The sequence below is a fragment of the Lycium ferocissimum genome, chromosome 8 (genome assembly GCF_029784015.1).
Source record: "Lycium ferocissimum isolate CSIRO_LF1 chromosome 8, AGI_CSIRO_Lferr_CH_V1, whole genome shotgun sequence".
NCBI classification, from domain to species: Eukaryota; Viridiplantae; Streptophyta; class Magnoliopsida; order Solanales; family Solanaceae; genus Lycium; species Lycium ferocissimum.
In genome coordinates, this window is record NC_081349.1 from 42,162,411 (window position 1) to 42,186,738 (window position 24,328).

At 39.5% G+C, this 24,328-nt stretch overlaps 2 protein-coding genes across 2 annotated transcripts; one reads left to right on the forward strand and one right to left on the reverse strand.

Annotated features, from left to right (window-relative positions):
* Positions 1–526: 526 nt before the first annotated feature.
* LOC132068510 (aspartic proteinase PCS1-like) lies at positions 527–2,296 on the reverse strand. The gene has a single exon (XM_059462119.1). It carries the CDS (start codon positions 2,230–2,232, stop codon positions 898–900), a length of 1,335 nt encoding a protein of 444 aa, XP_059318102.1. The 5' UTR covers positions 2,233–2,296; the 3' UTR covers positions 527–897.
* A 10,199-nt stretch (positions 2,297–12,495) lies between these two features.
* LOC132066376 (uncharacterized) lies at positions 12,496–13,128 on the forward strand. Its single transcript, XM_059459699.1, has one exon. It carries the CDS (start codon positions 12,496–12,498, stop codon positions 13,126–13,128), a length of 633 nt encoding a protein of 210 aa, XP_059315682.1.
* Positions 13,129–24,328: the final 11,200 nt, after the last annotated feature.

Consider the following 24,328-nt stretch of genomic DNA (forward strand, 5'->3'; position numbering starts at 1 on the left):
GTACATTGAAAGACTTATAACATCTAGCCATGGATATTAATATGAAAGCACAAGTACATTCAAGATTTTATGCGAGTAGTGTCGACTTAATTGAAGTTAAGTTAGTACAAGGTTCGGATTTGATGTTGTAAGACCTTTAATGGACTTTACTACCATTTAGTTTGCATTAATGTTCGTTACGCTGAGTATTTTCACAAACAAAAATCACAAATTTATTAAATGGTGTCGACATGAAAAAACGTGAAGCAATGTGTGCCCGACATTGTCCGTAGAAAGATTAGGCTGTTCAAAATTTTAAAATATCTTAAAAGTGAATTAGATAAAACGGAATTTCACTAGGCGTGTTTTGGCAACAATGTTTGCCTACACTATGATCGTTAAGTGTCTAAATAGCTTGCACATGCATGTATAACTTATTAAAATTATATGAATTTGAGTATCCAAACCTTTCTTCATATGAATCTTTGCGTAATTTCTATTAATGAAAACAATAACTCGATAAGAACTTAGTGCAATCAACTTCAAATGTTGGAAGAACAATATATAATAAAAGAATGACAAATTTAATCAAGTACATATACATATCATACATTATATATTCATCAGATATAAGATTACTATTTTACACTCTACAAGACCTAAGTCCTCCTCTGCACGACCATTGATTAAAGTACCTTAATTCGAATCATAGTTTCATGGATCTCGTTCAATTAGGACTTAAAGCCCAGGCCAGCTCCATATTATCATCTAATATGTATCGGATGAGCATGCGGTATTCAGTAAATCAGGAGGTCCAGACATATAGATCAACCCCTTCTCCTCGAGACTCGAGGTCCACCTTTTTAAGTCTCATAAAATATATATGTACCATAGCAAGTACCAATATAATGTATATGACTAGTGCCTACTACACTCTCCTTTTCCAAAACCTACTCTTCGATTTCTCAAATCAAATTCTACCCATAGATTTTGTTGGTGGAAATTACCAATAATATTGCTTGCTATGCTAAGTGATTCTGACCGTCCAATTCCCACACAATGTATCCCACTTTCTACTTCATCCAACACCCTTTCCTTATTGATCAAAATCTCAACCCTATTTTCAAATTGCAATGTCATGTCACCTATCAACCGTCCGATTTCCATCGGATGGCTATCGAAGCACATATCGAGCGCATCACCATAAACGTAACCTTTTTTCATTCTCTGACCAACTAACCTAACAATTTCTTCTCGTACCTTACTATACGCTTCTTCTACCAAGAAAGTGTATGTTGTGCCTGAATCAACGATCGTTTGACCGGAACCACCAGCATTCGGACGAAAAACCCTCGACGAAATGTTTAATCTTTTCCCACCAATTTTTATACCCGTCATACCAACAGTATAAGCTAGGGGATCCAAATTGGGCATGCGTTGACTTTGAGGGAAAGTCAACAGATTTACGTATCGAAACGTACGTGAATTCGGGTTTTGACCTAGGTAAAATGTCCCAATAGGTTTCACTGCATGGCTATTAATACCTTGTCTAATAGGCACGCAATATGAGAATTTTTGTACCTTAGCTTGGGAGGCAAAAGAGAATCTTCCAAGATTCATTCCCAAAATACCCTCAGCATCATCGGACTCTGTCGCACAACCAAGAATCAAAGGAGGGGTACTTTGGGAAGGCGAAAATGTAATTTTTTCATGGACAAGATTACCCTCAGCCAAAGTACCATCAGCATAGAAGTACGAGTAGTGACACAACTTTTTATGGTCACACGATGTTGGAAGGGTAAAATCGGGAATTCGGGGTTTACACATAGGATGAGTACAAGGAAGAACGGAGAAAGAAGAGGACAAAGAAGGATCAAACGAGGTCGTTGGCGGGGGTATTTTTGGAATTTTCTTGTGGCACTGAATCCAAGAAAGTTGGCTGCCAGTGTCCAAAACCATTTGTTGATTTTGTGGTGGTGTACCTATAGGAAGTGTAACAATCAAAGCCATTGAATATTTAAAAGTTGATTTATAGTTCAAAGATGGAACTCCAGACATAGTTTTTCTATTATGATGAGAATTAGCCATAAGGGAAGAAATAAAAAGCGATTTAGATGAAGAATTATGTGATAATGGTGTTGAAGTAAGAGGGAATTTCATAGAGAAAGTGGCACTTTTTGCTAATGAAATGCAGAAAAAAATCAAGAATGTAAGAAGGAAAAGAAGAAAATATTTTGAAGAAGAACAAGCCATATTATTTTTTTATTTTTTTTTTAGAGGAGAATTATGGGGGGTTTTGTTGAAGGTGAGGTGAAAGTGTGAGTGGATGCACGGGTATTTATATTGAATTTAATGAGAGGAAAAAAACAAAGGAAAATCCAAAGAGGAAATAAAGGGGAAAAGGAAAAAGGAAAATGGAAGGAAAGGAAAAAAGAAAGAAAACGCGGTTTCTTTAATAAGGCTTTAGTTGTTGACAAGCTGGTTGTAATGATAACAGTTACCCACTTTGCTACTTAGCTGTAGGTGAGACACTGGCTACATTTTCACCAAATAGTAGCTTCTTAACTTTAGTCATGCTACTTTTGTTGATATTTTACTCGGTGTACAGTACCGGTTTTGAGGCCCCACTCATTCGAATTCCTGTCATAAGATCTATTTAAAAGAGCAAAGAGTTTTCAAATGTGGATTTTTGATTTAAAGTTTATGGATTTCAAATGTGATTATCCATTATTTCGTTGTTGTTATTGTTTGTTTTTGGCTTAATGCATATGCAACCCCTTAAACTTATCTCTTTTTTTCATTTTGACACCTCAACTAAATGTTGTTCCTATTAAACCTCTAAACCTGTCCTCAAGTGTGTTTATCAAACCCTCTAAATCTGATTTTTGTTAGAAGTAAAAAATAAATTGTGGTAATGAAAGTAAAGTAATATTTTAGACATGGATGTGTCGGTTTCTTGTTCGCTCTTTTTTGTACAACTTAATTAAGAGCTTCCTCTTTTTTCCCACTCAATTGCTGCTAATCTTAGCTAAAAAAAAATGGCATAATCAAATTAGAGTATATATTAGCATGTTGCTACATTGAAGATAGAATACTATGCAAGTCGGATTGTGTTTGATAGGCAACCTTTGAGGACGAGTTCGGGAGTTTAATAGGAGCAATGACTTGGTTAAGTGCCAAAATGAAAAAAAGGGACAAGTTCAGGAGGCTGCATATGCATTAAGCCTTTCTTTTTTGAAGGTTATGTTATGCTCTCCTTATAATTGCCATGTATAATTATCCATTTCAGTGTTTTCATTTTTAAGCTACTTTGAAATGTTTTAATTGAGTTAAAGGTTAACGAAAACAGCCTCTTCACCTCCACGAGGTAGTATCTGTATACATGGACCTCACTTGTGGGATTACGCTGAGTATGTTGTTGTTGGGTTTCTACGGTGACAGCCTCAAGTCAAAATTATAACAATAACTATATTCACAGTCAAATATTTATAGATATTAATCAATTTTATATATACATTTACATGGTGTGAGCAAAAGCTACTAGATTCGCGTGAATGCGTCATCACCAGCCTCTAGATCTGCCCTTAGTGTTCCTTACCAGAGCTCCAATCTAAGACTTTTAATTAAGAATGAAGAAATCCTACCTTTATCACCACAACCCTCAGTGGTGTCTTATCCTTGTGAAATACTCACTTTGTTTTAAATTAATCTTGCTCGATCAAAGTTTAAAAAAAGAAAGGAACTCTTTAAATTTTCTATTTTAAATATCTTATGAAATTTTTCTGAATATAAATATATGTTATTAAAGGTAAAATAAGAAGTTTTAGTTAAATTATTTTTGAACTTAAAAGATATCTATTTTATAATAGACTAATACTACATAGACCCGATACAATTATTCTTCCTATGCATATACGTAGGACTTTATTAGTGCACTCGACTGCTTTTTTTTGTTTAAAAATAAAGATTTTTTATATTGTGGAAAGTAATTATGTTCAAAATTTCACGACTTTTCTGGAAAAAAAGGTAGCTGTCCAAACGAGGTAAAATCAAAAGACCAAACGATAAAGAGAATAGAAACAGAATTCTTATTCTTCAAATAGTGTTTTGGTTTGTTAGTGGACTTTTGTTGTGTTCTTCTGTTTTTACAGACCATTATCTTGATCTTGTGACGAAAAAGTAAATACACAAAAAGGAAAGAAAGATTATATAATTTGTATAAAACTATAAATCAATTAGGAAGACAAATTGGAAGTTGAGTAGTTGGCATTTGGATGGGGACGTTTTCGAGATCAAATTAAGACGTTTAATTAGCATATGCAACTTGTCCTCTAGTCATTGTCTCTTTAATTCCTTTCATTAATCTCATTTCTTTTTCCCTAATTTGCTTGACCCCATTTCCTTCTTGTCCTTCTTTTCTCATAATTCTTTGCATTCTTTCGGCACCTCCCTTTTCTTCTTGTTCTCCTTTTTTCCCAACCACTAATTCACAAATACAAATTAAAATATATGTAGTAGTAATGAGAGTGTAAGTTTTGTGCGCAAATGTGTGGATATATTTATATAATTAAGTCATTTGAAAATTAATTATAAAAAAATATCTATGATGATTGGTAATTTGCCACAACTGAAGTCTATGACATATATTTTATTTTGGCCCAGCAAATCTCACAAATTTGTGATCTCTTAGATTACGCTACTATCAAACTAAAAAGTGTGTATCATGTGAACTTGTGATGTGTCTTATAAAGCTTTTCACTGTCATTTCTCATTCTGATGTGAGATTCACCTAAGATGCCAGGCATACTCATTCTTCAAAAAGTAAATAGAGTGTTAGTCCTTCTCTTTGACCCGTCCTCGTTGTTCCGCCTTTTCTTGTGAGCTTCACATAACTTGATAAAGATATTAACTAATTTACTATAATAAATCATATTACATTGATTCTGTCTTTAATTACACCGTTTGTATATGTAACTTAACTCGATAGGAAAAACTTAAAAAGATCCTTAATTGAGCATCTTTGTTAGATTATGTACAAAAGCTATCCTTTGCGGTTCACCTAATCAAGAAATGGAATCTTCTGAGAACAAAATCAAAATGTGGGTAATCGATTGTTTCATTCAACGAAAAAAGAAGCATTCATTTCCCTCAAAGCACGTCTTTTGGCTGTCTTTTAACTTTTTAATTTTTTATATATTTTTTCCTTTCTTATTAAGAAAGATTAAAGAAAATAAACAATATGGTGAAGCATAAAAGTGGAACTCAATCTTAAAACTAGATGGTGGTGTACAGCAAAATGTCTTCTCATAAGCTCTTCTCTAACAATCATATATTCTGTTCTTACTTCCTCTCTTTATGATGGTGTGTTTGGTAGGAAGAAAAATATTTTTGAGAGAAAACATTATCCTGAAAAATAAGACGGTTTTATTTAATTATTTTTTAATGTTTGGTAAAAGAGTATAAAAAATTATCCCAAGAATTATCCCAAGACCATTTGCATATCATCTAGGCAAAAACTTATGGGGATCAGGGATGGCGGGGTCAAGGAAGGAGCTAGCGCTTCGGTTACAGGTTCGTTTGAATCTAGTAATCCTAGTCCAAACCCTCTATTAGTATTAAAAAAATATATATACAAATTATTAATTTAGAACTCAGTAAATTTAAAGAATTATAATTTCAAACCGACAAGATTCAAATTCTTGTTTCGCCTCCAACGGGTTGGGGTGAGGGAGAGGAGTAGAGAAAAGATAATTAGTTTGGAGCGTCACTTAATTGAACTAAATTTCCCTGCTCTTATCAGGAAAGTCATTTTTCTATTTTAAATTTAAGGAACTTGTTCAATTTTTTTTTTTTCACCAAACACACCCTTAGTGATAATTAATTATAATTATCCGTTTCACGAGACCTAATTCAAATGGTGGGACCTTGTGCTGCAATCATATTTGGATTCAAGTTTTTGAAATATGTCGATGCACATAATTTGGCACAAAATTCGAACCCGCGACTTTTATAGCACAAAAAAAAAAAAAATTGAACCAAACTAATACAAAAAAAAAAAAAAAAAAAACATTAGTACGTTTCACGCACTAAATTTGTGCGTGAAAGGACCAAATTGCAAAAGTGCAAATTGGGCCTTTCACGCACGAATTTCTTGCGTGAAGGTAATTCCTCAATTCCTTCATTTCTCATTCAATGGTTAGGAAAAGTTGCTTATGTACCACATGTTTCATGGATTTTTAATGCAACGAGTAAATAACCACTACTTTTAAACGGAGTCCGAAATCAAAATGACTCAATAAAAAATTAAGTGAACTAAAATACCCCAATAAAAAAAAAAGTTACAAAACTATTTTTACTGCGCTAAAGCAGTTCACGGAGACGAAGCCATTAACTGCTTTAGCGCAGTATTTTACTGCGCCAAAGAATTTTTTTCTTTTTTTGCATAGCGCAGTATTTTACTGCGCTATAGCTAGCACTAAAAAAAAAAAATTGGTAAACTTTTTTTTTTGCGACACTTAGTGTTTTTTCCATACTTTGACCAACGATTAGTCGTGTCAAAACAGATAGTAGGTTATTATATGGAAAAAACACTAAGTTTTTTTTCAAACAAAACTTACTTTGAGCACCTTTTCAACCCCTAAAATAACGATCCGAACGTCTACGTATCCTTGATGTATTAAGCCTACATTATTGTACGCAGAAAAAAATATCAGGTTCTATATAAAATATTGACGTTTCGAAATCTTGACACACGACTAATCTTTGGTCAAAGTATGGAAAAAACACTAAGTGTCGCAAAAAAAAAAGTTTACCAATTTTTTTTTTTTTAGTGCTAGCTATAAGCGCGATGAAAATCTTGCGCTATGCAAAAAAAAAAAAAATTCTTTGGCGCGATAAAATCTTGCGCTAAAGCGATTAATAGCTCCGTCTCCGTGGCTTGCTTTAGCGCAAAGATTTTTCTTGCGCTAAAGATAGTTTTGTAACTTTTTTTTATTGGGGATATTTTAGTTCACTTAATTTTTTATTGAGTCATTTTGGTTTCGGACTCCGTTTAAACGAGGTTACTTTTGTTGCATTAAAAATCCATGAAACATGTGGTACATAAGCAACTATTCCTAACCATTGAATGAGAAATGAAGGAATTGGGGACTTTGCCTCACGCACGAAATTCGTGCGTGAAAGGCCCATTTGCGACACGATTTGGTTGTCCTTTCACGCACAAATTTAGTGCGTGAAACGTACTAATGTTTTTTTTTTTTTTTGTATTAGTTTGGTTCAACTTTTTTTTTTTTGTGCTACAAAAGTCGCGGGTTCCACAAAATTCCATAGTCCATATAATACTCAATATACTATAAGTACATAATAAAATATTAAGTATCACACATGGTCCATTCTCAGTAGCTTGGTCATTCACAGACAGTATCGTCACTTGCCATTCCTTGTTTTAGACTTTTGAGTAGCAAATCTAACACCATGTATGGAATTTTTAACAATTTAAACAATTCATTGGACACAAAACCTCTAGAATGATCTATTTAAGATGAAGCTTATAATTTATTTTTATTACTCTGTATTCCATCTTATATGGAGATATTACTATTCGGGGAAATCAAATACTTTTTACTATGGTTTTTCAAACTTTTTTTTTAATATTTTAAATTATTAATTGTATTATCTTATAGTACTTTTTATTTAATTTTTAAATATATAAAGTTTATATTACAAACTGATAATTTACTTATATCTGAATTCACCTGAAAAATAGGTATTTTGACCCTTGTATTGACCCGTTTGCATAAATTGGGAATGATAGATTATCAGGTTTATAATTCAATTAAGAATTCTAATAATTATTTGTCTTACCAAGTACTAATCAACTAATCAATTGTGTCTCTATCTCAAACTAGAGTAAGCTTATATTTAAATTAAACCAACTATGAAATTATAATCTTCCGGTCTACTGTAATTAGCCTCACGATGTGCTTGATTGGTAAGTTTGTTTCGTCTCCACGATTTTCGTTTTGGGGCTGCTCCTAAATACCAATATATTTCAACATGACATTATCGATTTATTTCCACATAATTAAAATTTAAATTTGTTGCTTTAAGATAATTTTGAGATCAGTAATATTTAGCAGTGTTTATGTCATTCCTCAAGCTATGTAGACTAGCTCGCTTATGAGTTCAATATAAATTTTGATGTAACTAATTGTTCAAAATTTTAAAAATAACCAAAATACTAAAAGGAAACATGAGCCAGAGAAATCATGTCCCATGCTATCCTCGAATGGTCATATCTGAAGAAGTAGCAGTAAAAAAGGACCCCTCCCAATAAAATGTTCTCAAAATTTTCCGGCCAAGTATTACTACATCAACTTGATCTTGATGGGTACTTGAGTGACTTTAATATAGGCATCTTTATCGAACATAATTCACTTCTTGTAGCTATTTGGGCTAAATTAACCCAAAAATATTTTTAACATGGCGTAACATTATCATTTTGGTTCAAGCCAACTTTGTTTGCACACCCAACAACTATATTTGAAAAAAAGAAAAAAAAATCCTTCCTGGCTATCAACATCATAGGTGATGTTTTTGTTTGTTTAATTTATCTGTTAGCTAAAGTTTCTTTGTTTACTTTTAATTGGGGGCGGCAAAAGATCGAGCAATTTAATACACTCGTGAAACATCGTCTTCTGGATCGTAAAAACCGTACGCATGCCTCTAGCGTGCTTTGCTATCTGCGCGCGCAAGCTCTGAACACTAGCTTGTGCGCTCGGATGAGAGGCGATGATCCGCCCTAATCAAATGATGAACAACGATGAGTAATTCGCTCACAAACTTCAAAATTAGAGTCGTAACAAACTTGTTTACCCCGAATTTAGATAACAATTGAATTTGTAAGTGAGGTATAGGTTATGTAGATAAATTTTAATCTACTTTTGGTTGATATGAAATATGTATGAGTTCATATGCTATAATGTGTGAGTGTAGATATATATATATATATATATATATATATATATATATATATATATATATATATATATGTTAATGCCTTGAATAAGTGTATGTCAATATTGGTGATTAAGCTAAAATAAATATGTATATGTATATATGACAATATATTGTATTGATTGGATAAACAAAGCCATAGAACACTGTAGATCCGGACTAAAATCCGAGAGAGAGAGATAGCTTTAATGTAAATTTCTATTACAATGTTCTAGATCTCAAAAACCAACCCTTAAAAGTAGGAAAATGCCCTAGTTTTGCCTCATGGGCCTTACATACAATACAAAGCCTTTTTAGAATAGAGAAAACCCTAAAAGGATAAGGTAGGGTCGTACGGTCTTACACCCGGACGGTTGTCAGTACAAAATGACAGAACGGTCTTGACGCGTGGCAGTTCTGCAACTGGTTAACCGGACCAACGGCCACGTTCATTTCGGATATGAAGAAACCGGACTAACGGCCGTGAGAACTTGACTTGGAGAAACCGGACCAACGGCAACGCTGAGTTTGATCCGGAGACACCGGATCAACAGATTTACTTCTCTTTTCTCGGATCAGCCACATCCGGTGCAATCCCCCTGGTCTGAAGAAAAGACCGATCATACTCGTGCTCATTTGGTCATACCCTCGGCCCCCGGTCTCACCGGTCTTGCATATATCCGGTTTTTACCGTACCCACACTTTTCGGACCGTAGTTTTACCGAATTAACGGGAAGTGGATAAGTCACAAAACCGGTAGTTTCATAAGCTCGTTCTTATCTTTTAATTTTGGCGGGAACAGTTATGTCACGTCCCTCTGACATCGTCCACGTGTCTAGTCCCGAATGGCCGACCTCGGAAATCGTCGTAGCGTACATCACCTCATATCACGTCTCATTAATTGTGGGACACGTGGCGCCACCCGATTGACTGCCCTCTGTAACCGCTACAGTTCCCACACCTATATAAGGCCCTTAACCATTTCACTTTTCTACTTTCACTTCTTCACTTCTTTACTTCTTCATTTACTCCTGATCGTTTTCATCTCTCATTTTCTTGCTTGTTTTGATCGTTTTCATCTCTTAATTTCTTGCTTGTTTTGATCGTAAGAAAGCCAACTTTGCCAACTTCTCCATTTGCTATTCTTTGATCGAAAGTGCTCTTTTGTTTCCTCTTTCACTCGTCATTTTGAATTCTTCAACTGCCTTTTCAATCTTTCTTATATTTCTTGTTTCGTTTCCTACTTCAAATTCACAAATCTTCCTTTTCACATCTTCCAAATGTCTGCCAACACCGAAACTACCTCCCAGGACGTTCCCTCGGTTTCTTCTCAGGGAGCCGAGCCAACCTCACAACCCAAGGGAAAAACCTTCGTTGAACCTACCGCTTTGGACATAGTGCCATCCAAACCCAACTACAACAAAGAATTTGAAGTCGAGAAACCCTCTCCGATCGCGGATAGAGGTTTCGATGTAAGGCAATACCCTTCGTCTATTACCGAAGATAAACTTGACCAGGTCTGGGCCGGGGCATGCGGATGGGATAACCGTCCGGTACAGGTGTTCGCCCTCGGGCCCGACGAATCTATCACCGATCATAGAGAAGGCTTCTTGTATGTTTACACCTATCCATTTACGCTCAAGCTCGACCCTGCAATTGACCCGGTTATTTTGGAGATGTGCCGAACGTACAATGTGACCCTGGCCCAAATTGGTCTGATTATACGAGGACTCGTGCCCGCCTTCGGTTATTGGTCAACAACGTCAACAGGGAATTCACGATGGCGCATTTTATCCAGTTATATTCCCCGAGGCTATTCCGAGGGGGCATGATAAAGCTCGCCAAGCGAGGTCGGAACCCAATTTTTTTCCAAAATGGACGAAAATAGAGATCGAGAGTGGTTAGAACGCTATGTCCGGGTAAAAACCACGGACATTATTCCTATTGAGTACATGCCTTTTCTGGAGAGGTGGAACGATAGGCGTAAGTTTCTTAGTTCTCCCTTGAATAATCAATCTTCCTCCATGCTTTGTCAACACTTACTCCCTTGCATTCACGTGATTTCTCCCTTTTTTTTTCTTTTGTATCAGCTGTGGCGTGGATACCTCGGGCCGTCCGAAATATGACCGAATGGGTTGGAGCAATTATCGGCCAACACACTCACGAACGACGGACATGGGGGGACCTGTCGTGTGGCCGATGGGTTTCCCAAAATCACGATAACGCTCTTCTTGATTTGGTATATATTGTATCTTCTCATTTTTCCTTTTCTTTTTATAACCCCTTCGGTATTCAGGTTTACCCAGGGGCACGGTGGAGCCGAGACCGGAACCAACAGTCGAGCCTGCTACACTGGTTCCTGAATTCGACTCAGCAAGGACATCTCAGCTCATTGTTGCTGCCGGTAAGAGGCGGTGAAAGCCCTCGGACAAAGGGCAGAAATCGAAGAAAAGGGCAAAGAGCATTGTTCGGACTCTGAGGGATGAATCAGAGCCCGACTTCCTTATTCGAAGGGTCAATGTAGGCCCCTCCGTTGCCTCTGTTCCGGAGGAGGAAGCCAACATTCCGCCCTTCCCTACAGCTGAGGAAGGACCTTCCGCTGCGACTTTGCACACAGGTGGGGAAGAAGTTCTTTATCCAACTCCTCTAAGGTTAATTGAATTCGTTGACATTTCAGGTGACGCTTCATCTGAAGAGACTCCCCTGCAAAGGCCTAGAAGATCCGGGCTAGCTTCGACTACTAAAGACGAACAAAGAGCAGAGTCGACCCCTGATACCAAGGCCCCACGGATACCGACCCCATTGCCGGTGGCGACCCGACCGCAACATCCGAGGCACCTGCTTCTACCGAGACCGCTGGGGCTGCTCCAACTTCTCCTACTGCGTCGAGGTCTGACAACCTTGATGACATGTTCTCGAATACCCCTCCAGCAACCAGGGAAGCTGCTGGTTTCGGACATCTCGCCATCCATCGGGCCACGAGGGCGGCTAGCCGGGCCACCGAAACTAGTGCAAGAGATAGTCTAGTAAGTGTCTTTCCGACCCCTAGCGTGGAACCGAGAAGGACAAGATCAGCCAAGGTCACCGCCCCTGAGGATTGCAGCTTTTTATCCCGTCCGGTGGGAGTAGCAAGCTATTTGAGGCCTCTCATTTCAAACTCGGATAAGAGAAAGATGGCCAGAGTCCCCCCGGCGGTGCCTCGTTAACGAGTACGCACGCGGGCAACCGGCCAAGATCGCTTATCATCCAATCTTTCCATAGTTCAACGTGAACCTCGGCTACGCTTTAACTTTATTTGTTTCTTCTGCAGTGTTGTGCTCGTCAATGAGGCCTTTATGCGCTCGACGAGGTCGACGACTTAAAGGACCAGCTGGATGCCTAGGGTCGTGAAACGGAGAAGTTCCAGCACCTTCTGCGAGAAAAAGAAGATCAGTTGAACCGGGCCGCTGCCCTGTCCAACCTTCAACTCGAGCTCAAAGCGGTGAGGGCCGAAAACCTTCGTTTGAGGCCGAGTTGGCCCGAATGGTTGAAAAGAACCGGCTCCTGAAAGCAGATAAGGCCGGCCTTAGCCAAGACAATGCCCGTTTTTCTTCGAGGCTCGGTGAACTCGAGGCCACTATCTCTCAGCTTCGAAGTGAGCTTAATTCGGTCAAGGCCGATGCTGTGAAGATGGCAGAGAGGCATCGGGTGCTTGAATCCAAGAACGCTAAGGACAAAGAAAAGTTGATGGTAGTTGAGCATAAAGCCGAGGATAGGGCCCGGATTTGTGACGAGCTCAAAAGTAAATTCGAGGAGACAGCCGAGGCCAATGACATTCTTAAGGCTGAGCTTGAGTCGGCTACTCAATTTCAAGGAATTCTCGACGAAAAGAGATCAGAATTAGCGGCTAAATTGGCCAAAGCTGAGGCCGACTTAGAAGAGTCTCTTAAGGACGTAGAGGCTGCCGAGGCTCGTACCACGATTGCGGTTGAATATGAACGGTGGAAGTCTCGAAGGGTTACCCTTGAACAAGCTCAACAAGGATTAGGGGACCTCCCGGCTCTGATACTCGAAGCCAGAACAATTGAGAAGGAGGCTAAGAAAGCCCTCGACCCTGAGTCTGAGGACTCCGAGCGAACAGTTTTCGAGAACTCCAGCTCTAGTCGTACCGGGTAGATCAAGATCTACACTAGCCTTTGTTTTGTTTTTGCCTTTTTGGCTTGTTTTTGCTTTTTGACTTTGTGGAAAGTTCGGATGTAAAACCCTTCATATATGGAATGTGCATGGGAAAATACATAACCCCCCCCCCCCCAAACGTATATTCGGATTAATTATGACGCACCTAACCTTTACGGGCGACCTATTACCCCCCCGGCCTTATTTTTTTCGTATTTTTGTACCATTTGTTGGTGACGTGGCAAAAAAAAAAATTGAAGGCCGGTTGCACGGTGGAGAGTGTTGCACGCTCTCCGCCACGATGGTGCCATTTCCGCCACGTCACTGCCACTTTTCCTTCTTTTTTTTTCATTTGATTTTTCTTTTATTAATTATATTTACACTAATTAACCTCTAATTAACCATTAAACCACTAATTTTGTCTTCTTCATCGCTAAACTCTTCTTCTTCATCACTAAACCCTTCTTCTTCTTCTTCATTTCAAGAAATCCATCAACCCATTTTCTTCCTCCATTAGCACACACACATTCAACTCATTTTCTTCCTCCATTAACATACACACACACACATTCAACCCATTTTCTTCCTCCATTAACAATACACATTCAACTCATTTTCTTCCTCCATTAACACACACATTCAAACCATTTTCTTCCTCCATTAACACCCACATTCAATTTAATCATCAATCATAAAGAGTTTATTTTCAAGAAACATTCAATCCATTTTCTTCAACCCATTTTCTTCCTTCATTAACACACACACATTCAACCTATTTTCTTCCTCCATTAACACACACATTCATTTGAAGGCAAATCAAACACCAAAATATCTCCTCCACCGAAATGGCATTATGTTTTAATGGGTCGACCCATTTTCATATTGGTGCTATTGCTGTTGATGCCGGCGGCCGTTCTTTAATTCTTAACGGTGGCATGGCCAGCAGCCACAGCGATGTGATATAATTACGCAATGCAACGATGGGTGAGGAGAAAGAAGAAAGAGAAAAATAAATTGCATTTAACAATTGAAATGTGGAAGAAAAGGAGGGTGGGGGGTGAGAGGATAAAATATAAATAAATTTTTAAAAATTAATTTTTATTAAAATATAAAAAATATTTTTACTGCTTTCACTCGCCATAATTTTTTTTTTGCCACGTCAGTCGAAAATGGTACAAAAATACAGAAAAAATAAGTCCGGGGGGATAATAGGTCGCCCGCAAAGGTTGGGTGCGTCATAATTAATCCGAGTATACGTTGGGGGGGGGGGGGGGTTTATGTATTTTCCCTATGTGCATTTTCCTTTTGATTGTCTCTTTATTCTTTTATCCGAATGCTTGTTATGACTTTTGCCTTATCGCTTATCCCGTTAAAGAACAAATCAAAGGCTCGGAGTCATTTTTTTCGGCCTGTGCCTATGTGTTGGATTTTTCCTCCGTTTGGTATATTTTTATCCGAGGATTTGATTGAATAATTTGCCCGTGGGACTTATTTATGTTTTGTGAATTCAGACGTCTCCGAATCACGTTAGGCATTTTAGGGCCGATGTTTTCCGACTGCTTACTTATCATAGATTAGGTTCGGACACCTGAATCCCTGCCTTGTCACATTTTGATATGGCAATCCCCATTCGAGGGTGTTAAAAAATTTTGGTCCCATTCGAGGGTGTTAAAAGATTTTGGCTTGGCTCAACGCGACCTTGTTGCCTTTGTCAAATTTCGACGGCAGTCCCCGGTGTAGGGTATTTCGATAAAGTAATGCCGAGTTTCAGCGATAATCCCCGGTGTAGGGTGTTTAACAAAAAGACACATCCGAAATGATTTTTTTATAATCTTCTTTATATTGCAAATATTTGCACGTACATGATATAAAGACTTTGTCTGTTTCCTTCTGTTTTTGCCGTAGCAAATACTAAGTGGACACGATTCGTTCTGATCGTTTGGTCCTTACATCAAAACCTAATACAGAAGGTCCGGGTTTGGACAAAGGTGAGAAATATAAAATTTCGAGGACTTCTCCGGGGTAGCACCTAACAGCGTTCATCTGCTTTGTTGAGCTGCTCATTTTCTATTTTCTGGGGTAAGCCTCAATGTGGGTATGATAGTCCCCTAGTGTTTATCCGAGCTGCATGATCGGATAAGCACTATCAAGTCCGCACTCGAGGGGTATGCCCCGAGTTCCTGGATACTTAGCCTCACTTTCATCAAGCAACACGTTGTACTTGTTGCCTCATTAAAACCTTGTCGAAAAACCCACTTCGGGATAAAACCGTACTAAAGAAAAGAGTGCAACACGTGTTTTCAGACCCAACTTCATCCGGTACTCAACTTCCTGCAAAAAAGAAGACAGATTAACAAAAAATGATCACAAGGGTAGGCGTCCATACCTTAGCAGTAGTATCTCTTCAAATGAGCCACATTCCAGTTATTGCGCAACCATTGTCCGTCCATGGATTCTAGTCAGCGACCCTTTGCCCCTTATTCCCATTATCTTGTACGGCCCTTCCCAGTTCGGACCCAACTTTCCGTCATTAGGATTCTTAGTGTTCAAAGTAACTTTCCGAAGCACCAAGTCCCCAACTTGGAAATGTCGAAAATTGGCCCTCCGTTTGTAGTACCTTTTCATTCTCTGTTTCTGGACTGCAATACGGACCAACGCATTTTCGCGAAGTTCGTCCGCGAGGTCGAGTTTTATGGCCATGGCCTCCTCATTTGACCCACCGGTGGCGTATCTGAATCGGAGGCTTGGTTCACTAACTTCTACTGGGATGAGGGCTTTGGCCCCATAGACCAACGAGAAAGCGTTTCTCCCATGCTTGATTTTGATGTGGTTCTGTAAGCCCACAATACCTCCGGTAGAACTTCCCTCCAGTGATGCTTCGACGTTTCAAGTCTTTTCCTTAAATTTTGAATTATTGTTTTGTTCATGGATTTCGCCTGTCCGTTTGCACTTGGGTGATACAGAGTTGATACAATTTTCTTGATCTTCAACCCTTCGAGGAAATTATTGACCTTGTTGCCAATGAACTGAGGACCATTATCACAAGTTATTTCGGTCGGGATGCCAAAACGACAAATAATGTGGTCCCATATAAAGTCAATAACCTCCTTTTCTCTAATCTTTTCTAAAGCCTGCGCTTCAACCCATTTGGAGAAATAATCAGTCATAAACAAAATAAAATGGGCCTTACCTGATGCCCATGGCAAAGGACCAACAATGTCCATTCCCCACTACGAAAGGCCAAGGTGATATCACCGGTGTAGCAACTCCCCGGGTTGATGGATCATCAGGGCATGCCTTTGACACCCATCACATTTTTGGACAAAATTCTTCGAGTCCTCCTCCATCCGGTTCCAGTAATAACCGGCTCTAATAATTTTTCGAACTAAAGCGTCTGCACCGGAGTGATTACCGCAGGTACCCTCGCGGACTTCTCTCATCACATAATCGGTTTCTCCGGGACCCAAACACTTGGCCAGGGGTCCGAAGAAAGACCGTCAATTCAATTAACCGTCTATTAAATAGAACCGTGCTGCTTTTGTCCTCAGTGACCGTGATTCTTTTGGGTTACTCGGGAGCTTCCCATCTTGCAAGTAGTCGATGTATTTGTTGCGCCAATCCCAAGTTAGACCCATCGTGTTTATTTCAGCATGCCCGTTTTCTACCGCCGAATTCATCAACTGCACTATGGTGCCGGGGTTGATTTCCTCCCCTTCGACTGAAGAGCCCAAATTGGCTAATGCATCGGCTTCGTTGTTCTGCTCCCTGGGTACATGCTGCACGGTCCACTCTTTAAATCGGTGTAGTATCACTTGGGTTTTCTCCAGATACCTTTGCATTCATTTATCTTTAACCTTGAAGACGTCATTCACTTGGTTAACGACCAAGAGAGAGTCACATTTGGCTTCGATTATTTCGACCCCCATACTCCGAGCTAATTCCAATCCTGCAATCATAGCCTCATACTCGGCTTCATTGTTAGTCAATTTAATAGTTCTAATCGATTGTCTAATGGCATCCCCGGCGGGGGTTTTAAGGACGATGCCTAGTCCGGAGAGTCCGCGACTTTTGTAGGACCAAAAAAAAAAAAAGTTGAACCAAACTAACGCAAAAAAAAAAAAAAAAAAGTAGGTTTCACGCACTAATTTAGTGCGTGAAAGGACCAAACTGCAAAAATAAGAGTTTGGCCTTTCACGCACGAAATTTGTGCGTGAATGAGCAACAAAATATTTATGGGCCTCGGTATATATCTCCTTTTCGGAGCAAAAAATTCCTCCAAGGTAAAAAAAAAAAAAAAGAAAGTCCACACAAAGACTACAACCGTCAATGTCAACGGGCACTTTCCAAGAACATTTATCCGATTGATACGGTTTTCCATCTTTGTGCTTCATGTTTCGTAATCCTCCTTAGCAGTTTCTGCATAAGAGCAAACAACGAGGTAAATTATTCCACCACTTCAATTAGCTAGGTAAAATAATCATGCAAACATCTACTTGGAATTTCCTAAAGTAACACCTCCTTTCAAATGAATTGGTATAAATGAAAGAAAAAACAAAAAGGAATGACATGACAACAAGATCCTAATCACACAAAACAAAAAGAAAACGGGATATTATCGAGTAATCGGAGAAAGGGGGATAGAATAAATGCTTACCGAAAATCCAATACTTCAATACTTGGATATGTGAATAAACTAGATACAAAATCTTTTATCAAAGAATTCGCAATCACAATTCTAGTAGTCGACAAAAACAACGGCTACGATTACGATCTAATCTCAAAACGAGCCACTAATTACAACTCTTAAAAACCATTAGATCTCGTTGATACTACCGAGAATAAGGTACTACGGGGCAAGTCGAATTTTGCATGTTCACTTTATCTTTATATTTCCACATGATATAGGGCCCAAAATTTTGTCAAATTATGTTGTCCTAATGAGGGCTCTATTGGCCACTAAAGTCAGAATATGGAAGGGGAAAAAAAAATCAAATCAACGAATTTTTTGCACCAAATATTTTGTTGGGCTCATTCTCGCACAAATTTCGTGCGTGAAAAGCCAAACTCTTATCTTTGCAGTTTGGTCCTTTCACGCACTAAATTAGTGCGTGAAACCTACTTATGTTTTTTTTTTTTTTTTTGTGTTAGTTTGGTTCAACCTTTTTTTTTTTGTCCTACAAAAGTCACGGACTCCTAGTCCGGAACCTTTTAGGTTCGAGGCCCTGTCCGTGTGTGTGGACCAAATACCCGAATCCTTTCCCAAGGTTAGCGAAGCTCTTTCTCAACCCTCAGGGATCATAGCTAGGGTAAAATCCGCCACAAAATCGGCAAGATTTGGACTTAATGGCCGTCCTAGGTTTATATTCGATATCATATCCGCTAATCTCTACGACCCATTTGGTCGACCTACCCGACAATTCCGATTTATGCATGACATTCCTTGTGAGGATAAGTAGTCACTACGCATATCTGATGGCATTTAAAGCAAGGTTCAGCTTTCAAGCACTTACCAATGCCAAAGCCAATTTTTCGAGGCGGGAATAACGGTCTCCGCATCCCCTAAAGTCCTACTCACATAATATATAGAGATTGCGTGCACCGATTATTCTCGGAACAAAACACCGCCTTTCTACCGCTACCTCGGATGCACGCAAGGTAAAGAATAACCGCTCATCCGCCTTCGTGTGTGTGCAGGCGGGGGCCGGACAAGTATCTTTTCAATTCCTGCAAGGCTCTTTGGCATTCCGGTGTCCAAACGAAGTCATTCTTCTTCCTTAATAAGGAGAAGAAACGGTGACTTTTATCTGAAGACCTCGAAATGAAACGGCTCAACGCTGCTATCCTTCCGGTGAGCCTCTGCACTCCTTTGAAGTTATTCACCACCTCAATATCCTCGATGGCTTTGATCTTGTCCGGGTTAATTTCAATCCCCCGGTTCGCCACCATGAAACCCAAGAACTTGCTAGATTGGACACCGAAGGCACATTTCTCCGGGTTAAGCTTCATGTTGTATTTACGGAGTACATCAAAGGTTCCTCGTAAATGTTTTAAATGGTCCTCTCTGTTTCCGGGGACTTGACTACCATGTCATCAATATAAACTTCCATTGTTTTCCCTATCTATTCTTCAAACATCCCATTAACTAGGCATTGGTAAGTTACACCGCATTTTTTAACCGGCGGCATGACATTGTAACGATGTAAGTCTCGTCTTAGGGTAATAAAGGATGTTTTCTCTTGATCCTCTGGGTGCATCCGGATTTGGTTGTACCCGGAGTAAACATCGAGAAAACTTAACATCTCATGCCCGGCCATCGCATCAATCTTTCTATCGATGTGAGGCATCGAAAATGAATCCTTCGGGCATGCCTTGTTTAAATCCTTATAATCAACGCACATTCTAAATTTATTACCTTTCTTCGGCGCCATTACGTTAGCTAGCCCGATGCCGGTATTTTACCTCCGGATAAGAGCCTATTTTTAAAAGCTTTATTACTAAATCTTTTACGAAGGCGTGTTTTCGGCTCGCCATGGGCCTCGCTTTCTCATTTCACCGGGAGAAATTTTCCGTCAAGGCCGAGCTTGTGAGTCGTCACTTCCAGAGGCACTTTGTCGTCTGCTATCTATATGGGGACCACGCGAAACAATCGGCATTAACTTGAAGAAATTTAATCAACTTATTCTTTACTCCGAGGTTAACCCGTGGCCTAAGTATATCTTTCTATCCGGTAGATATTCGAACAAGATAACTTGCTAGCCTCCTCCACGGTAGATTTGGTCAGGTCATCAAAGACGAATGATTGGGTACACCGAAATCATCCTCTTCGTCTCCCGGTCCGACCCTTTCTCATCCTGTCGAACCCGCCCACTGATAGTTGTTATTAGGGTGTCTTGCCTCGGCCGATTTATCATCTTTTAGATCCAATTTTTTGGGAAAGAGTAGCATTTCCTCGACCGCAAACATCTCTCTTGCAGCGGGTTGTTCACTTCGGATGATTTTTATCCCCTCCGGGGTCGGGAATTTCAGCAGTTGATGTAGTGTCGATGGCACCTCCCTCATGCTATGAATCCACGGTCTACCAAGCAAAGCATTATACTTCATATCTCCTTCGATGACATAGAAAACGATACTCGGCCGAATGGTGTCAATAATGTTGACACACAAAGAAATCCCCCCCTTCGTGGTTTCACTTGCCATATTGAACCCACTGAGTACTCGAGCTACCGGCACAATCTGGTCGAGTAGCCTTAGCTGCTCAACTACACTCCACTGGATGATGTTGGCCGAGCTACCTGGGTCAATCAAAATACGTTTAACTTGTGATTTAAAAATAAGACAAGAAATTACTAGTGCATCATTGTGCAGTTGAATGATGCCTGCCGTCCTCACATATTGCTTTGAAGGAGATGGAACCCTCGGCACGTAATCCCGCGTGCGCTTCTCACGCATAACGAAAACCTTTGTTCGTTTCATCACCGGCCCTGCGAGGAGCATACGTTCCCCCCCGATTATCATATTGATTATATGCCGAGGTTCCACCGCTCAGCCGTTCATGTAGATTCCCTTTCCTTGTAGTGGCTTTAGCTCGTTCGCTCGTAATTCTCGAAGGTGGCCATTCTTCAATAAGCGAGCCATCTCCTCCCTTAGTTGGCGACGATTCCTCGGTTTACGTACCCACGGGTTTCATGATACTCACACATCACGCTCGGGTCCCGGGTGACCGGATCCGATCTCGGTGGTCGGCCATCTTCGCCTCCGATACGGCCAATGGCGAGACGAGATCCGAGGTTGATGCTGAAGTTGTACTCCGATATCCTTGGTAAGTCTTTGTTGCTAGCCGAACTCCCGCATCCTTAATGATAGACCTCGACTATTCGACGGGCGCTCGGCCCCGTTTATCCCCTGACCAGAGAGGGTAACCGGGGCCAACCCTTGATTCTCCGACCTGGAACCTTGACTTTCTGAATGAGAGTATGGCCGGTATCAGCCCCTTGATGATTGGACCTCCGGGTCGTAAGCTTTTCTCGACCTTTCAGATCTTTTGCTTATATTTACGGGTCTTGGAGGGAGCTCGAACTGGTCATCCTCTACCCGAATCTTTGATTCATACCTGTTATGAACATCCGCCGGAGTCGCGACCTCGTATTCCAACAAATTTTCTTTTCGGCTTGAACGAGGTCATCGAGCTTCAAGGATTAAGCCCTTTGGTAAAAGCCTATGCAGCCCATTCCTCCGAAACCGAAGGGAGCTCCATCCGTTCCCTTTGGAAATGGTTCACGAACTCTCGTAGTAATTCATCATCCCTCGGGCTATACGGAAGATGTCCGCCTTAGGAAACCGCACCTTTTGCCCCAAAGCGGGCGCGCTTATGAATGCGTAACGAACATTTCAAGGAAGTGATTGAGTGCTCGGGCGATGGTCATACGAGGCCGGCCGCCCCTTCGATAGCGTTTCCCCAAATTTTTTCAGCAAAACGGACTCAATTTCGTCCTCTTCGATATCGTTGCCTTTTATGGCACACGTGTACAAAGTCACATGCTCCTGTGGGTCCGTTGTTCCATTGTATTTCTGGATATCTGGCATTTTAAACTTTTTCGGGATCAACTTAGGAGCCGCACTTGGAGGGAAAGGCCTTTGGATGTACCTCTTCGAATCCGACCAGAATCGGAGGAGCCCACCAGGATCTGATCCACCCGAGAGTTATATGTTTCCACCCTCTTCTCAGTTGATTCTACTCGCTTTGCCAAGGTTTCAAGCATTCTCAGAACTTCGATGGATGAACCGGCTCCCGATCCATTACTCTTGACTATCCATGTTTCGTCCCTTCTCGATTCGGCGGCGCCTTTTGACCTTTCCGGGGCTACTTTATCATTTTTACTTTGCAGCTGAGCTATTGCGATTCCCTGTTCGGTGATGGCGGTTCCCTGTTCCTGCAACATTTCAAAAATTAAACGTAAGTTAATCTCATCCGGGGTATCCGGTGCTTTTCGGCCTTGTGCCCGGATAAAAATAGCGAATTATGAGTATTTAAGGGATCAGTGGCCGGTTGGGTGGCATTCTCTTGGTTCACGGTGTTCTGCCGGTTGAGGCCTTCCCTCGAATCAACAGAGTTTGGATCGATTGGATCAGCTGGTAGGTTTCGTAACCCACTGTTCTCATTTTCGGCCTGATCTCGTTGTTGTTAACATGACTAGGCCCGTGTTGTCACTTCGCCATTTGTCCGTTTATTGATAGAAATTAGAAGATTCTGTAATCAAACGGGTATAAGGTAGAAGCCAAGATTAAAAAACCACTATTATCCTAGCCCCACGGTGGGCGCCAAACTGTTTACCCCGAATTTAGGTAACAATTGAATTTGTAAGTGAGGTATAGGATATGTGGATAAATTTTAATCTACTTTTGGTTGATATGAAATATGTATGAGTTCATATGCTATAATGTGTGAGTGTATATATATATATATATATGTTAATGCCTTGAATAAGTGTATGTCAATATTGGTGATTAAGCTAAAATAAATATGTATACGTATTTATGGCAATATATTGTATTGAGTGGATAAACAAAGCCAGAGAACACTGTAGATCCGGACTAAAATCCGAGAAAGAGAGAGAGAACTTTAATGTAAATTTCTATTACAATGTTCTAGATCTCAAAAACCAACCCTTAAAAGTAGGGAAATGCCCTCTATTTATAGTTTTACCTCATGGGCCTTACATACAATACAAGGCCTTTTTAGAATAGAGAAAACCCTAAAAGGATAAGGTAGGGCGAGTACGGTCGCGACACCCGTTGTCGGTCACAAAATACGAACGGTCTTAACGCATGGCGCTTCCGGCGGTTAACCGGACCAACGGCCACGTTTATTTCGGACATGAAGAAACCTGACTAACGGCCATGAGAACTTGACTTCGAGAAACGGACTAACAAGAACGGCGAGTTTGATCCGGAGACACCGGATCAACAGATTTACTTCTCTTTTCTCGAATCAGCCACATCCGGTGCAATCCCCCCGGTCTGAAGAAAAGACCGATCATACTCGTGCTCATTTGGTCATACCCTCGGCCCCCGGTCTCACCGGTCTTGCATATATCCGGTTTTTACCGTATACAAAACTTGATCATATGATTGATAAATCTATGTAGATATGTCATATGTGAATACGGTTTGCTTACGTTTGTAACGATGTATAGAATTATGAATTATGGGAATACAAAAGATTAAAGTTTCTCAGATGGGCCAGTGGTATCTCTTCTTTTTCAATTAATGTGATACTTTTTTCGTTTTAATTTGTCCCCAAAAATAATATCTTTTTATATTTAAAAATATTTTAAAATTCTTAATATTAACGAGATAATTTATAATCAAACTCCATATATATCTATGATTTATTTTACGCCATAAATTTCAAAAGACTTTCTTACCTTCTTCACCCTTGTAACCGATGTAAGAATCACATTAATCAAAACGGAAAGAGTAATAAAATGAAAGTTGCAAAAAGCAAATAACGTGTTTGTGAAGGATAATTAATTCACCATTTCTATGTGTGGCGTATAATGTCATATGGTACAAGTTATCACGAGTTTTCTTCCACTAATAATAATGTGGCAATGACTTTGAAAACTCTCCACATTAGATTCTTTTATAATGTCTTGACTTCAGTGTAGCCGTGTAGGGAAACTCGTGTAATTTTTTAGCCCGGAGAGTGAATTTTATTATTATCTTCAGTTTATATTATCTGTTATCCGATAAATTTAATTTGTCCTAACATATTTGATGTTCTAAAAAGCATTTATTAATTTTTTTTCCCAATTTCATCTTTATTGGTTCAATTAATTGAGTATTATTTAAGTGAAATGTTTAAGGGGTAGAAAAGGGTAGCTTAGCCAAATACTCTTATAATTAAAGCTATTAAGTATTTTAGATAAAGGGTCAAAAACACACCCCAACTATCACTGTTTTTTGAGTTTCATACATAAACTATCAGAAGGTTGAGAAAACTACCTAAACTATCACTATCTAGTTTGCAAAACATACCTCAAATTATTAACAATGTCACGTGATCTACACTCTCCATTTTATATAAAAATGTTTCCAATTGTTGTCCACGTGGATAAATAGTGTCACAATGACACCTACATGAAAAAAAAAAAAAAATTTAAAAAAAAAAAAAAAAACTATTTGTTTTAAAAAACAAACT

Bases quoted from the DNA above. Each gene is read 5' to 3' on its own strand.
- LOC132068510 (XM_059462119.1), bottom strand. From the start codon at position 2,232: ATGGCTTGTTCTTCTTCAAAATATTTTCTTCTTTTCCTTCTTACATTC.
- LOC132066376 (XM_059459699.1), top strand. From the start codon at position 12,496: ATGGTTGAAAAGAACCGGCTCCTGAAAGCAGATAAGGCCGGCCTTAGC.